At 41.7% G+C, this 14,889-nt stretch overlaps 1 protein-coding gene across 1 annotated transcript in view; it reads left to right on the top strand.

Annotated features, from left to right (window-relative positions):
• LOC121873710 (fibrocystin-L-like) overlaps positions 1 to 14,117 on the top strand; it is an 88,312-nt gene extending 74,195 nt beyond the window's left edge. The window contains exons 65-81 of the mRNA XM_042377412.1: positions 145 to 397; positions 677 to 869; positions 1,892 to 1,989; positions 3,796 to 3,948; positions 4,259 to 4,408; positions 4,891 to 5,039; positions 5,750 to 5,956; positions 6,501 to 6,767; positions 7,034 to 7,195; positions 7,713 to 7,967; positions 9,515 to 9,750; positions 10,027 to 10,162; positions 11,481 to 11,542; positions 11,986 to 12,113; positions 12,423 to 12,553; positions 12,870 to 12,977; positions 13,298 to 14,117. Of these exons, the coding sequence (XP_042233346.1) occupies positions 145 to 397; positions 677 to 869; positions 1,892 to 1,989; positions 3,796 to 3,948; positions 4,259 to 4,408; positions 4,891 to 5,039; positions 5,750 to 5,956; positions 6,501 to 6,767; positions 7,034 to 7,195; positions 7,713 to 7,967; positions 9,515 to 9,750; positions 10,027 to 10,162; positions 11,481 to 11,542; positions 11,986 to 12,113; positions 12,423 to 12,553; positions 12,870 to 12,977; positions 13,298 to 13,531 (2,922 nt within the window). The 3' untranslated portion in view covers positions 13,532 to 14,117. The remainder of the gene's footprint in view (positions 1 to 144; positions 398 to 676; positions 870 to 1,891; positions 1,990 to 3,795; positions 3,949 to 4,258; positions 4,409 to 4,890; positions 5,040 to 5,749; positions 5,957 to 6,500; positions 6,768 to 7,033; positions 7,196 to 7,712; positions 7,968 to 9,514; positions 9,751 to 10,026; positions 10,163 to 11,480; positions 11,543 to 11,985; positions 12,114 to 12,422; positions 12,554 to 12,869; positions 12,978 to 13,297) is intronic.
• Positions 14,118 to 14,889: the final 772 nt, after the last annotated feature.

Below are 14,889 nucleotides of genomic sequence, written 5' to 3'. Positions count from 1 at the left end.
AATACCAATAAAACTCATAATAATAGCATAACTAGTAATAATGTGATGATGATATAAATTAAAACTATTACTAAACATCACATTAATCGACATAGGACCAGGTAACACAGGTGCATCCTATTATAATGAGTTGGACACTGGCAGGTACTGGCTGTGGACTGCTATAGAGGAGTGACCCAGCAGGTGTACGGCCCTCCAGCCATCTCTCACACCTACCAAGACAAGACCGCTACTGTTCAAGACTCGGTGTTCGTCGGGGCCTCCCCTGATCACACCTGCGACTACGTCAGGTCCAAGGCGGACATCCAGGACTTCTACGGCGGGGTGTTGGGTTCACAAGATCAAGGAGAAGGCAATGTTGGGGTGTTGCTGTCAGTCTTCCTCTCTAGAGCTTCCAGTAGGTCCTTTTGTACGTGTGTGTGCGTGTATGAGTGCGTGCGTGCTATAAGACCATAAGTAATCATCTTCTGAAGGTTTGATCAAATGGTTATGAATTTCAGGTGTTTTATCTCCAGTACAGCACAAGACATAACATACTCCTAAGCCTTTTTTTATAAATCATTGTGTCAGGTTATCTGTATTGTGTTCTGAACTAAAACCCTATTGTGTATTTACTGTAGTATGAAAGTGTGCATATAATAATAATAACAACAGCATCTATCACTTATCATTACAGTAAACAGTTACCCGGCCCTACACGGAGCCTCCTACATCACAAGGGTCAGGTTCGCTCATTACGAGACCCGGGAGTGTGGCAAAGACGTGGCTATCATGACGAACTACAACGCTGATGACGCCACCCATCCAGTGTTTGTTCAAGGCCTTACTTTCCTCGACACACCTCACGATAATTACCTCTTCCTCCACAGGTGAGTTAGAGAAGCCTGTGTTCCTTACTCTTCTTCCACAGGTGAGTTAGTGTATAGCAAGAATTATTCTCTATGATGTAGTACACTGTATGCTATTAACTGTAGACGGTGAGTGTAAGAGCCTTGACCAGTTCTGAGATGTTGCTTCACGAGTCACAACATGAAGAAAATAATAGTCGTGTTGTATGGTAAACCTAACCTAACCTAACCTATCTCATATCTGTTTATAATAAGGGATCCATGCTAGCCCAGTTAACCTCAAATAACCCCTCCCTCCCTCCCTCCCTCCCTCGACCGACCATCCTCTCCCTCCCTCCCTCCCTCCTTCCCTCCCTCGACCGACCGACCTTGTTGTGGTAAAGCATTATTGAATATCGGCAAATCGGGTCCCGTACAGATGATGGATGCCTCAACTTTGTCCTCATAGTAGTAAATTTCTCTATTGGTTTCTGATGCGTGGTTTTACAGTCAGTGACACCTTCTCCCCTCCACTCCCCTTCTTCCTCCCCATCCCCCTTCCTTCCCCTCTTCATTTCTGCCCCCCTTCCCCCTGAAAATGGGATCTGTCTGTATGCTAGATCGGTGTGTTGATCTTCTTATATGGACGCCACTGTGTGTGTGTGTGTGAATCTATGTACCAGGGTATAAGTATTTATGAATTTTATTATATTAAGAAAGAATTAGCATATTTCTGTGAAGTTTTGCTGGAAGAAAATAACCAGATTTTAGTAATAAAGAAGCCAAAAAATTGAGTGCAAAATCAAAATGGCTTTAATAAGAACACTCTAATTACACGCAAGAGTTGGAATTGTGGTTTATTATTGGAACAATCACCGTTGCAATAACTTCAACTTAGAAACCTTAATAAAAATCTAATATTCTCTCCCATATTTGTTTTGTCCAGGTTTTCTTTAATCGTCTTTTATTTACTGATTATTTTCTTTATAATGTTTTAAGAATCATCATCCATTACTATTTTCACTCAATGTTTATAATTTATTTGTTGTTCCTCACGTCAACAGACCCAAGCTGCATCTGGTGAACCCGGGAGATTGTGTTGACATGGATTGTGACGGCCACAAGAAAGTTCTCATACAGGACGTGGATGGATCACTCTCAGGTCTGTTTCTATGACTCTCTTTGTGTCTTTCTGTCTGTCTTTCTATGTCTCTCTCTATGTCTGTCTTTCTCTGTGTGTCTCTGTCTGTCTCTCTCTCTCTCTATGTCTGTCTGTCTTTCATTTTGCTTGGTCATTTTCAGTCGGGTAAGCATGAGAAAATTTAAATTGCTTTTTTTAGTAAATTTTTGGGAACAGAAATAAGATCCCGACACCTGATTGGGTCCCATTCATAGCTCATGATTGGATGGCTGCCTGCTATTGGTTGAGGAGTTTGTTATTCATGACATCATTGTTTGTGGATTTCTTGCTTCCTGACCCCTCAATATTGACTACGGCAAAATTGGGTTTGGTTGGGTTGGGTTAAAACGCTACTAAAAAAAAATGGTGCAATATAGTTTTTAAAAATATCCTCCTTAACTTTAATTTAGTTGACAGAAAATTGGCATGGCAATAGAACTACATAGGCCTACTCATAAATAACTGGGGAAATTACTTAGGCCTACGAGAAACTTAACTCATTACATACACTCTGTCAACACTTAACTCATATAGTCGATCTTCAGTTCAAGACTACAAGTTCTGTGTGTGTGTGTGTGTGTGTGTTTCATCATTTATATGTTAGTCATTATGCTGCATGTTTCAGTAAGGCTTTAAGAGTTAGGTGTTCATCAATAGTTATCCTGATGATTGAACTTTGTCTAACTTCATGTGACATAATCAAAGCTGATCATTTATCAGTACATCCTATCGTTATACTAAGCGTGTTAATGTATATAATTACTGTATTATAATGAACGTCGTGTGGAGTACCAAGTCAGATCGGGTCGGGTCAGGTAAGGTCAGGTCAGGTCAAGAGAATGTCTAGAATTTGGACTAATTAATAATACCTGAGACTCTTCCCAAAATATCTAACCTTACGAAGGCTTCTGTTACCTGGCCTGTATTCACCTGCTGACGTCAGGTGTACAGTACATCAGGTTTTAAGGGTCAACTAATCATGGGCAATGGAACACACGCCAGGGTAATATAACTCCTCACTTATTAAAATAAAAATAAAATTACTATAAACTGATTTGTAAAATTTCAACGTCAAATGGTTTTTTATTACCTGAAGATTAAGCACCCTAGTTTGTGACTGTGAACCTAACCTAACCCAACTTAACTGTAACACGTCTTTCATTTCTCTATCTTACATACACCAAAGGTTTTACCACGAGACAAGCGTGTAAGTATGAGGAAGAAATTGATCTCTTGTTAGAATGTCAATAACAAACTCCGTCTTCACCTGTCTGTCTGTCTGTCTGCTTTAATAATGAAGGCTTAAGGTCAAGGCTGAGACGAATAACACGTTCACTGGTAAATGTTGGTGACGTGACGTGTCGATTTTGTTGTAACTATGATAATAGTATTTTAGTTAAAAGATAAATATTTCGAAATAACGCCCAACCAAATTACATCATAACTTGTGAATAAAAATAATTGCTTTAACAGATACAGGAGAAAGTTTGTTTGTTAGTCTTAATGTTCATGATAGCCCGAGTCTTACATTTTTATAGGATTTTGATTGTTCATTGCACTCAACTGCACATTTTTCTAGATGTAACGGTGCAAGTAAACATTCGAAAAGTCATATGATTTTATTAATGAAGATCTATTGACACTTTTATGTTTATTTTTTTGTATCTGTTACTAGAGATGTTTACAAAGTGGAGTGGACGGCTAGACAACGGTATAGAATAGGTAATAAATCTCTGTAGAAGAACTCAATGATCTATTATCTAGCCTCAGTATCTTCCACCGGTGCAGGTAATAATGACACGTCCACGATCACATCTGTTGCGGAGTACGAGTGGGACGGTGCTGCAGCTCACGGTGTGGGAGACTACCGCATCCCTGTCAGTCTACAACAGAACATAGACGGCTCTCAGATTGAAGCTAATGACAAGTTCCCCAACAAGGGTGAGTGTAGTGTGAGGCACCAGGTTTATTATTTTCATTAACTGCGATTTTAAAAAGTTATATTAAATCCTGACTAATTTTTTCTAGTTATTAAAAAAAAATATATATATATATATATATATATTTGTACTTTTTTTCACTTTCTAAGAATAACAGATACAAGTATAACGAAACACATATATACATTTAAGTAAAATATTCCTGACTATGTACCTTCATTATCTGTGTCTTATATTTTGGTTGAATTATTGTTAAGGTTATTGAATTCAGATGAGCTAAATGAGGTGTGTTGTTTCCTGGGTGGTGGCAGGCATCGTGAGGGACGGGTCGTGCGTGGAGGAGGCGGCGTGGCAGGCCTGGCGGTGCACCACACTCGCCCACCGCATGTTGGTGCTAGAGAGCCTCGATGTTGACACTGAGGTCCGCCGACTCTCACCTATCGCTCTCATCGCCAACCCAGGTGTGATTGTTCATGTTAATTAGTAAAGCTCCACTAATTTTCAATATAGGTAAGACGGGTCCTGGTAATTAAATGTAATCCTTAATAATCACAGGTAATTTTTATTTAATAATCTCTTTTTGACCCGAGTGCGATCATTAGAACTAAACCATAATCCCTTAAGTAGTAATCCAGGTGGAATTCATCAAGCTTTTATCAAGGTAAAACATTAGTGTCTGTCTGTCTGCAGTGATAAAAATATAAGGAGGTATTTTTCCCACCAGACATAATTGCCTATATTAAGACATACACTTCCACACCTCTTAACAAAGATGGTTGGAGTAAGACATACACAGCCATCCTCCAGACGGTGATGGCAAGGTTTTGACACCCCCTTCCCCTAAATTGCAGTTTGGTTCATTTAGAAGCAATCATCCCTTCATCACACAAACACATTTCCCTAAGGCAGAAATGGCTACATAGACATAACATTCCCCCACCAGGCATAGATGGCTACGTGGACCTGGTGAACGGACCCAAGGATCATGGCTGGTGTCTGGGTTACAGCTGTCAAGAACGCATCTCTACCTTCTACTCCATCGTGGCCACCAACCATGTGTACGAAGTAGCCATGACCGGTACCCCGCCTCAGGTAGGTGGTGCGTGAGGTGACTCCTGGTCCTAGGTGGTGCATGACGAACGACTCTAGGTGGTGCCTGACTCTAAGTGACTCTGAATCCTAACAAAATCCTAGGTAACTCGTGACTTTATAAAACTCCTGTCTCTAGGTGACAAATGACTCGAGGTGATTCGTGACTATAAGTGATTTGGTGATTTATGACCAAGTGGCTCATAACTCTATGCGACTCATTGATTTAGGTGACTCAATTTCAGGGGACCTCTGACCCAGAGTGAGTCTTGTCTTTAGGCGAGCCATGAGTCGAGGTGACTCAGTGGGTCTTTATGGTTAATGAACCTAGGTGAGTCATGGGTGCAGGTGCCAATTGATCTTAGGTGAATTCTGATCCTAACTTACTCATGAGCCAAGGAGACTAATGAGTTAGGTGGTTAATGAGATAGGTAACTCATGAACCCGGATGACTCGTGAACCCGGATGACTCACGAATCTATGCGAGTCACGAGGAAAGGTGTTTGTGAGGTGTAGATAAGTCGGGAAGGTGTGGCCATTGTAATACAAGGACAGTTATGACTTAATCTCCGGGAGGTGTTATGTAGGAGGTGGTAAACTGTGTGACCTAGTGTGGGGGGGGGGGGCATCGCATTCTCTCTCTCTCTCTCAGTAACCAACCCCACACATACACATTCTAACCTCCCCTTTCCTCTCCTTCCCTCTACCAACAGAAACTCCGTCTCCACCTACTCCACACAGCTCCGGGTGAGTCGGTGGTATTACGACTCTTCTACCCCAAATCTCAACGTTATGATGTGTACGTGGACGACACCTTTATCCCTCCTACGAACATCGATAACGACGAGTTTCCTGACGCCTACCAGCTCGTTCCCGATTACCTAGATGATCCAGAGGCCTTCTTCCCAACCCTGAATGATGTAGGTGTTATTGTAATCCCTTTATTGTGTGTTAATTAATGTTTGAGGAGTTGTATGTGTTTTATGTTGGTACATTGTTGCAGGTGTAAATAATTTCGTCTGGTATATTCTCGGGTGTAGAATTATCCTCCTAGTATCTTCCAAACGTAAATTTGTTATCCTTTTAACTACTCCTGAGATGTGTCATTATGTCTTCCTAATATTCCTCTTGGGGATATATATGAGTCTTCTTTTATCTCTTCGTCCTAAAACCTCATTTTTTCTTCTCCCGCCTCCGCCTCCTCCTCCTCCTCCGCCTCCTCCTCCTAACACCTTCTCATGCAACTTCTGGAGTGGAATTATCAATAAAGGAAGTAGACTGACTCTTCATGTTTCTTCCTCTTCCTCATAATTCCTCCTCCTTCTCCACTTCCTCTTCCTTAGGACTCCTCCACTTCTTCATCGTTCTTCCTTGCCTTATCCTCTTCATGCCTCCTCTTCCCCATAACTCCTCCTTCTCATTTATTCTTCCATCTCCCCTCACCTCTTCTTCTTCCTCCTACAGACTGTGGGGACCAACTACCTACAGAGAAGAGCCAAGTTTCTACACGTGGTAGTTGGTGGGGGCCAAGTCGTGGACATTATAATGACTCCTGCCATCATCCTCACGCTGGGCATTGTGGTTGACATCGACAGTATCTTCGAGGAGGATGTGGTGAATAATATGGCCCTCCTACTCGACGTGCCCGTAGAGAACATCAGGATTACGGATATCATCCGGGAGGACGGAGGGAGGAGGAAGAGAGGTACCTCAAAAAATGTTGGGTTTAGGGTGAGTGAACTACTGTAAGGTGATGGTGAGTGAGGATTTGGTGGGAGTGTAATAATAATTAATAAACAATACGCTGTAACTAGATTCACTGAAATAAAAGTAACTTTATAAGTTCTTATTGTCAACAAAGTCAACATTTTCATCTAATGAACATTTGATTGAAAAACTATGTATTTATTTATTTTTTGTAGAGAGAACATAACCTCAAATAAAAAGTCGCTAAAAATTGGTGATGAAGGAATGATACGTGTGTTTCCCGTGTGCAGTTTGAGGTAGCAGGTCCCCCAGCGCCCTCGGGGAAGAACAAGACAACGAACATCACAGGTGACGTCCTGGACTACGATCAGCTGCTGGAGAAAACTAAGAACTTAGTCCTCGAATTTCAGAGTTCTTGCAGTACCTGTAACCTCAGCATTACCACGATGATGGTAATGTCAAGTTGTGTTCCAAGTAATGCCCCCCCCCCCCTCCCCGCCGACCACACTGTTAGTGACTGCTGATATAATGACCGCCAAGTCCCTGTTGTACAGGCACCTCTTGTTAGAGTAACATTTAAGTATGTCACATCCTTAACTTAACTAACAACAAATGTCTGTGTTATAAATTCTCCACGACTGTATTGTATTACTCTTGTCTTACAACTGATGTGTTGAGGTGCTGGAGTCTGATCATGATCACTGATTTATTTAAAATGTCTTAATTGGTGAATCAAATAAATAATTCCTTGTTTAGACAGACAACAGGGGAGATAAATAAGGAGATTGAGAGAGAGATTTATGGTTAAAATATTGAGCAAGGTCAAGACTTTGCTCAATATTAGGTCAGGTCAAGGTCACTAATTGAAGTATTATCTATTTCATTTCCATACTGAGTAGATAGAATTAAACATCTTTCGTTTAGAGTGAGAGAACCAACTAACCAACCCACTGTTCAACACCACTATAGGTAACCCTGCCAGTTCCTCCTCCCGAAGACCCTGGACCACCAGCTACCAAAGAAGAAGGGTTTGTGGTCATCCCGGGTGGCGAGATATTCAGCAATATTCAGCAGCAGGAGGAACAGCAGAATTTGGTGAAGAGTTTGACAGGAGAGATATTTGAGGTACCAAAATCTCTACGTTTGGTGGAGGAAGTGCCGCCATCGATGCCTGCTTTCTTCGTGTTCCCTACCCAACTCTCAGTCTCTGCCCTGACGGATGGAGTGAGTATGTTTATTAGTGTTTCTCTCTCTCTCTCTCTCTCTCTCTCTCTCTCTGATGAAGATTACCAGCTCATAAGGGATAAACTACGGAGAATTATCTGGGAGGAATCACACACATAGACGATACGATACATGACTTCATGGTAATTCTTGATATAATAAGAGAGAAAATAAATAACCCGGGGAAGAGAGGGAATTATGACCAAGTGGATGAATCCCCACGAAGGTCTGCAGAAGAAAATACCAGATGTGGAAGAAATGCCGGAGGACAGAACACCATGTGGATTATATAGTTTACAAAAGAACCTTAAATGTGGTCGGTCAAGAAATTAGATCAACGAAACGGCACCTCGAGATGAGACTAGCCTAAAATATTAAGATCCCAAGTCCTTTTATAGGGATGCCAAGAGTAAGATGAAACCAAGGGTACTTACTGTTGGTCCCCTGGAGGATGACTGACAAACAACTAATACCTTAACTGAATACTTTGCATCAGTATTCACAAGAGAGACGATGTGTAGTATGTGAGTACCTAAGAGAATGTATACGTCAGCGGCGGAAAGTGAGTCGAGAGAGATAGCAACTGCAGAAGATATCATCAAAAAGAAAATAGTCAGCCTGGAAGAATTAAGAAAAAAAACCTGGAGTGGACGTAGCACAGACCAAGGTGATAAAGGAGATGGAAAACGAGATTTGCTCTCCATTAAGACTCTTATTCAGGAAATCCTTAGATCAAAGTAAAGCGCCTAGAGCCGACAGCCTGGATATCAGCCAACGTCACCCCAGTATACAAGAAGAGCAGCAAAAGTACAGCAGAAAACTACAGGTTGCTCAACCAAACATCTCACATATGGAAACTCGGAAACAATTCTGAGAGATGTTATTATTCAACACATGACCGAACAGTCTTATCAACGCATTGCAACACAGATTTATGGTAAAAAAATAAGGTCCTGTTTGACAAACTTCTGAAACGGCAACAGGCTACGTGGACCAAGGTTAATCAGTAGTTATATTGTAGCTACATTAATTTCCTAAGGCATTTGACAAAGTCCCACATGTACGACGAACCTTAAGATCCAGGCACACGGCATCACGGGCAAGATTTTGACTTGGATTAACAATTGGTTCGAAGACAGACAACCAAAAAGTTGCTATAAACTGAATACATTCTGACTGGGAAAAGGTCTCTCTTTGGCCCCACCTGTTTGTGATCTACATAAACGACATAGATGACAATATACTAGGCCACATTGTCAAGCTTGGGGACAACACGAAGATATCTGGGAAGGTTGCAAGTGAAATCGATATCGCGTCAATGCCCAACAAATCACTAGGAGCCGTTCAAATTGTCCTGAGACTGGCAAATGCTCAACATCACGAAATGTAAGACTACAAGCAGGATACAACATACTTAATTACAACTATACTGTTAATAGCATTTTCCTGGATATTGTTGATAAATAGAAAGATCTAGGTGTTGTGATGATCATCTTGTTCATATACCGGATAGTGTTATGTTACTAATGCTCCTTGTTCCTCTACAGGGTGCAGTGGTTAACACCCTGGGCCTCAGTACAGACCCCTGGATGATAACAGTCAGGCTCACTGGAGGACCCCCGGAAGCCGTTCTGCAGGGTACGACCACTGTGGCCTACAGGAACGGCTCTGCTACGTTTACAGATTTGTCAGTCAATACAACGGGTGTTGGCTATGGTCTAAATTTCAGCATCTCTCATCCTCAGAGCGCGCCTCAGTTAGCTGTCCAGTCAGCGTCCTTCAAGTGAGTCCTTGAGGTATTTTGGTCATCAGTAAAGGGAGTTGTGTGTGTAATCTACTTTAGGTATAATTTGGCTATCTTATGTAAACGACGTCTTAAATTAAACATTATATTTTGATGAGTAAATTAATTTTCATCAAATTATACAAATAAAAACCAAAAGTTATCCCTTTTCAAGAAAACTCCATTTGATTTTTAAGACTTAATCGGCGATTCTATCTATTTAGCGTCACACAGTCAGTAGATATCTATTTACAAGATATTTTTACCTCCCTCCAGTATCGACCTGAAGCCAGCAAAACTCCTCGTAATGATGCCTGAGTCAGTTATAGCCAGTCAGTTGTTCAGCTTGAATGTCTCCCTGGTGTACGAGGACGCCCAGAACAACACCCCTGTGAACCCCGCCCACCTTCAGGTACGAAGATCTCCTTCAGTTCCTCCAATATGAGACGGATGTATTAATAATATAAAGTGGATGTGTACTGAGAAACAGGTGTGTCAGGGATACAGTTCGAGTCCCTGTGTGAGGTCAGTCATGATGGGAAACATTTCTGCTTCAAATCCATCTACATCAGTGCCTGAGGCGTGCCTGAGCCAAGGTTTACTGTGTTGGTTAAGGTCGCAAATGTTGAGTGGTGACTGGGAGCGATACTTTCAGGTAAAGATTAAGAGGCGGAGGTGTGCAACAGTAATATGGTCGGAAGTGATAGAGAGATAATGTATTAGTAGGTTCTTAGGGAAGCCAAAACTACAGACAAAACAGATCGTGATCGTGGGACTGACAGGACCAGATAAGATAAAGGCACAAGTACCTGTAGTTCCTCCTTGGGGGAAGAACGTTGGGATGAATATACAGTTAGGAAGTAGAGGTAAGAATCATTGCCTGGGTGAACCAATGTTTCTATCGCCAGTAAGTCACTAGGATGACTGAAGATAAAATGCATAGGATGATGAACCGAATAATACACAACTAATGAAAGACTTGGAGGTTGTTGGGGTCTTCAGATAGTTGGCAGGGGATAAATTTTGTCAACAGTGAAGTTATTTATGTTACAATAACACCTCGGGGTCTAACTGATGAAACAGCACAGTTTTACTAGACACTGTTGCAATGTTCAGGTCTTGTATGATCAGGAAGGAACGGTACATTAACTCATTTATAACCTGTTCCATTTAAAAGCTCTACTGACAGATCAGAACCTAAGAAGAGAAAATACGGGAGAACTGAATAAAAACAGAAAGGTAAAGTGAACGGAGAGGAAGAGTAAAATGGAATCTAAGTAACACATAAAGACTAATCCCCTTCCCACCTTTCATTTCACCTACTGATTAAACACCTTAACATTACCTGAGGCACCTGGTGGGTAGGTAGGTAAGGATAGGGTGGTTAAACTTAAGGTGAAATAATCTGGGGGGCTAAGGTTAATGTGATGCGTATATGGGATATGTGAAGGATTCTGGTCAGTTCTGAGAGTGTGGTGACCTTGATGATGCCCGAGTGAGTTGTCAACCCACCTATGCTTCTCCCTCAGTAGTGTATCTACAGGAGGTGTCTGAGGGGTACACACTAATAGTTAGGATAGTTAGATTAGGATTGAATGGGTTAGGTTCGATTAAATTATGCTAGGTTATGTAATGTCATGTAAAACACAACGTAGACCAAGTAAGGTTAATTCTCTCTCTCTCTCTCTCTCTCTCTCGGGGAATAGTAATCAAGAATTATCTCTCCACAGGGCCAGACCATGACAGGAAGTATCACCATCGAGCCTGAGGGAGTTATACAGGGCAACGTGAGGTGAGTGTCCATACTGTATGTGTGTGTGTGTGTCTGTATGTTACTGTGTGTGTGTGTGTGTAGAGTAATATATACGTGTGTGTGTGTGTGTGTGTGTGTGTGTGTGGCTGTCATCTTATACATACATGTCTGTGGGTATGTTTGTGTTGCATCCCTGTGCATATTAAGTCAACAGGTAGGTAATACATACTGTATGTACTCATTACCTGAGCTGAGGTAAATAAACGTTTGAGTCCATGAGTGATAATTATTTATTATTGTGTTCGTTATGATAAGAAAAGAGAATTGATTTATTAAACTTTTCTTTTCTTCCCCTTTCTATTCATCCCCCTGCTTCTCCTCCTCCTCCTCCCCCTGCTCAATTTGCTCCTCCTGCTTCTTCTCTTCCTCCTCCTCCTCCTCCTCCACACCCTCTTCTTCCCCCTCCTGTCTCCGCCACTCAGCTTCGAGCTACAAGGAGGGGAAATGTCAAGTTTCTCTTTGGTTGACCTTCGTATCGACTCCCCACGGGCCTACACATACACCATACAGGCTGTTGTTATGCCTGCTGACTGGAGGCTTACGGCCAATGGTAAGTAGCAGCGAGGGGTGAAGGAGCACAACAGCAGGTGAGAGGACAATAGGTGAGGGAAGACAACAAGTGAGGGTGGACAACAAGTGAGGGTGGACAACAGGTGAGGGAGGACAACATTAGGAGAGGGAGGACAACAGGTGAGAGAGCACAACAATAGGTGAGAGGACAATAGGTGAGGGAGGACAACAGATGAGGGGGGACAACAGGTAAGGGAGGACAACAGGTGAGAGAGGACAACAGTTTAGGGAGTACAACAGAGTCAAGGTAAACATTAACCGCTGTAATATATGTCCATGTTCACCCCAGGACGGCTTGTGGTGGGGTCCGGGCAGCAGGAGGATGAGATGGCAGTCGAGTTTATGTTCCTAAGCATCAGACAATTGATGGCGTTGGTTAACAGGAGAAGGTGCAGGAGTACCACATCCACCATCCGGCAAGTGAGTCTATATTTCTGTTAGGTTCATCATAGGTTTCTCCGAGGCTTTTTGTATATTAATAATAACTGGCGGTGCTTAATTGTATCTACAGTGAGGCGAAGTAGGTCTGAGTTACCCCCCATCGTAAGTACTGTACTATGTTGGGTCTTTCTCCAACACATTACAACTAAATAAGCATATATGTTTATTAATCCGTCTCTGATTTTGTTTCCCCGTAAAGGTATATATATTCTCTTGAATTATTTACAAGTAACTTACAAATTTAAAAGTTATTCCTCAATGACTTTTACTCAGATGACATGTTTTATATACCCAGTTCGCGGAGGCAATGCAGGCGGCCATGAGGGAGCCAGTTGGTACAGTCATAGACAGGAACAACATGAGGCTCACAATCAAGAGCAAGAGACGTTTCGTGGTTGCAGCTGTGAGTGTCATAATGTACTCTTACTTGTCCTCTACTCTGACCATTATGATAAAAAGATCTCCTTCAAGTCTACTGCTTCTGTGTGTCATCTCTAAGCGACCAGATCTATGGCGCGCGCGCACACACACACACACACACACACACACACACACACACACACAGATAAATAGATAGATAGACAGACAGGCAGATAAACAGAGAGACAGATAGACAAAGAGTTAGACACATAGATATGAAAGAAGGTAAAATAAAAAACATCACCCTGATTGATTTCTTCACTAATCTTACGTGTTATTCACTCGTCATAATCTCACCCGCAGGTGTCAGGCGCTTCGACCACAGTGAAGGAGTTAACGAGGAGCCTGTGTCAAGATAGAAGGCTCAGGAGGACAATATTCCGCCTCGTTGTCGATAGGAGACGACTCACCTGCCCGAGCTTCCTGAGGCTGTACAGAGAAAGACCCGGGTATCCCAGCTTTAGACGAAGTTTAATGAGACCTGCTTATTTTTATAGGAGTTATTACCGACGTTATATGCGAAGGAATTATTATTAAGTACTGCAGATGTTAATAGGATGATTGACGAGGATACGATAAAATCTTAACATAAATAGAAATACCGAGCTAGTAATTAATCCTCGTGTGTTTATGTATTTCTGAATGTTTATTTTTATCTTATTTGTGTTTCTCCCTCTGCTTCTCTCTCTCTCTCTGCTTCTCTCTCTCTCTCTCTCTCTCTCTCTCTCTCTGCTTCTCTCTCTCTGCTTCTCTCTCTTTCTCTCTCCCACCCATAGAAACGTAATGCCAATCAGATCACTTCAGGACAGGTGGAGTCATGGGTCCTGTTCATTAAACAATTCAAATTCTCAGTTGTTGATTGAATCTGACTAATTTGTTCTTTAACTTAAAAAAAAAGACGTAGAATAACTAACCTAACCTAAGCAGCCACTGACAATTACTACACTAACACTAAAGTTTAGGTTATAATTAGCTCTGTAAATCAAGTATGTTTAATATGGTCTCGGTATATCAATTCATTATTATAATTTGACGTCTTTAATGTGTGTTATTTTGAAAGTTTTCTCCACGTGAACAAATTACTGTTAACAAATAATTAATATTAATAAAATTTAAAGGTTTATTTGGATTTTTTATTAATGCTCAGCCCAGTGGGAGTTAAGGTGTCCAGACTACTTATATCTATCTATATAACTACAACCACCAAGTTATAATAGACAAGAGATATCCTAAGGTTATATAATGATTATAATGAATAATTCTGGAGTATTGGGAGCATAATGAAGGCAAAATAAGACTTAGGTGTTTAGTTTCTTCCACAAATGTTCGCTGGTGTTATGAAGACTCTATGATAATCTCTCCCCGTGTGTTACCTCGTGTTCTGTTGAGTTACCTTCTGTTATTTCCTGTTCAGGGATTTCGTAGATCACCTGTGTCTCACAAAGTTGTCTCAGGAGATCGACATGGTCCAAGGCAACAGGTGGCAGTCGTCTGAAGCTCTGAATTACGTTCTTTAAAGATGGAGGTGTAGCCAACAACCTCGGTATACTGTACCTCTAGGGACCTTCTTCCTCGCCCCACAACGTCCTTAACCAAGTCAATTTTACAGGCCAAGATCTCACACAGGACCTCTGTAGCTGCCCTGACCACCTCCTCGGTGTAGTGTGACCTATTGAAAGTATAGCTTAGGTCATCACGGGTTCTTATAGCAGTCTTGTCATGCAGCTGCAGCAGTGACACGCTATAGGCACCTGCCGCAGGGAGGAGTGTGTATTATGATGGAATTTGACGTCACAAATGGGTTTAACCACGCCCTCCCAACGACTTAACAGTTAGTTAGTAATGACTTTTAGAGTAATGGAAACCTGATGTTTATATATGTATTTTTATCTTTA

The sequence above is a fragment of the Homarus americanus genome, unplaced genomic scaffold (genome assembly GCF_018991925.1).
Source record: "Homarus americanus isolate GMGI-L3 unplaced genomic scaffold, GMGI_Hamer_2.0 scaffold43895, whole genome shotgun sequence".
NCBI classification, from domain to species: domain Eukaryota; kingdom Metazoa; phylum Arthropoda; class Malacostraca; order Decapoda; family Nephropidae; genus Homarus; species Homarus americanus.
Note: the sequence above shows the minus strand (reverse complement) of the source record. Positions and strands in the feature narration are given on the sequence as shown.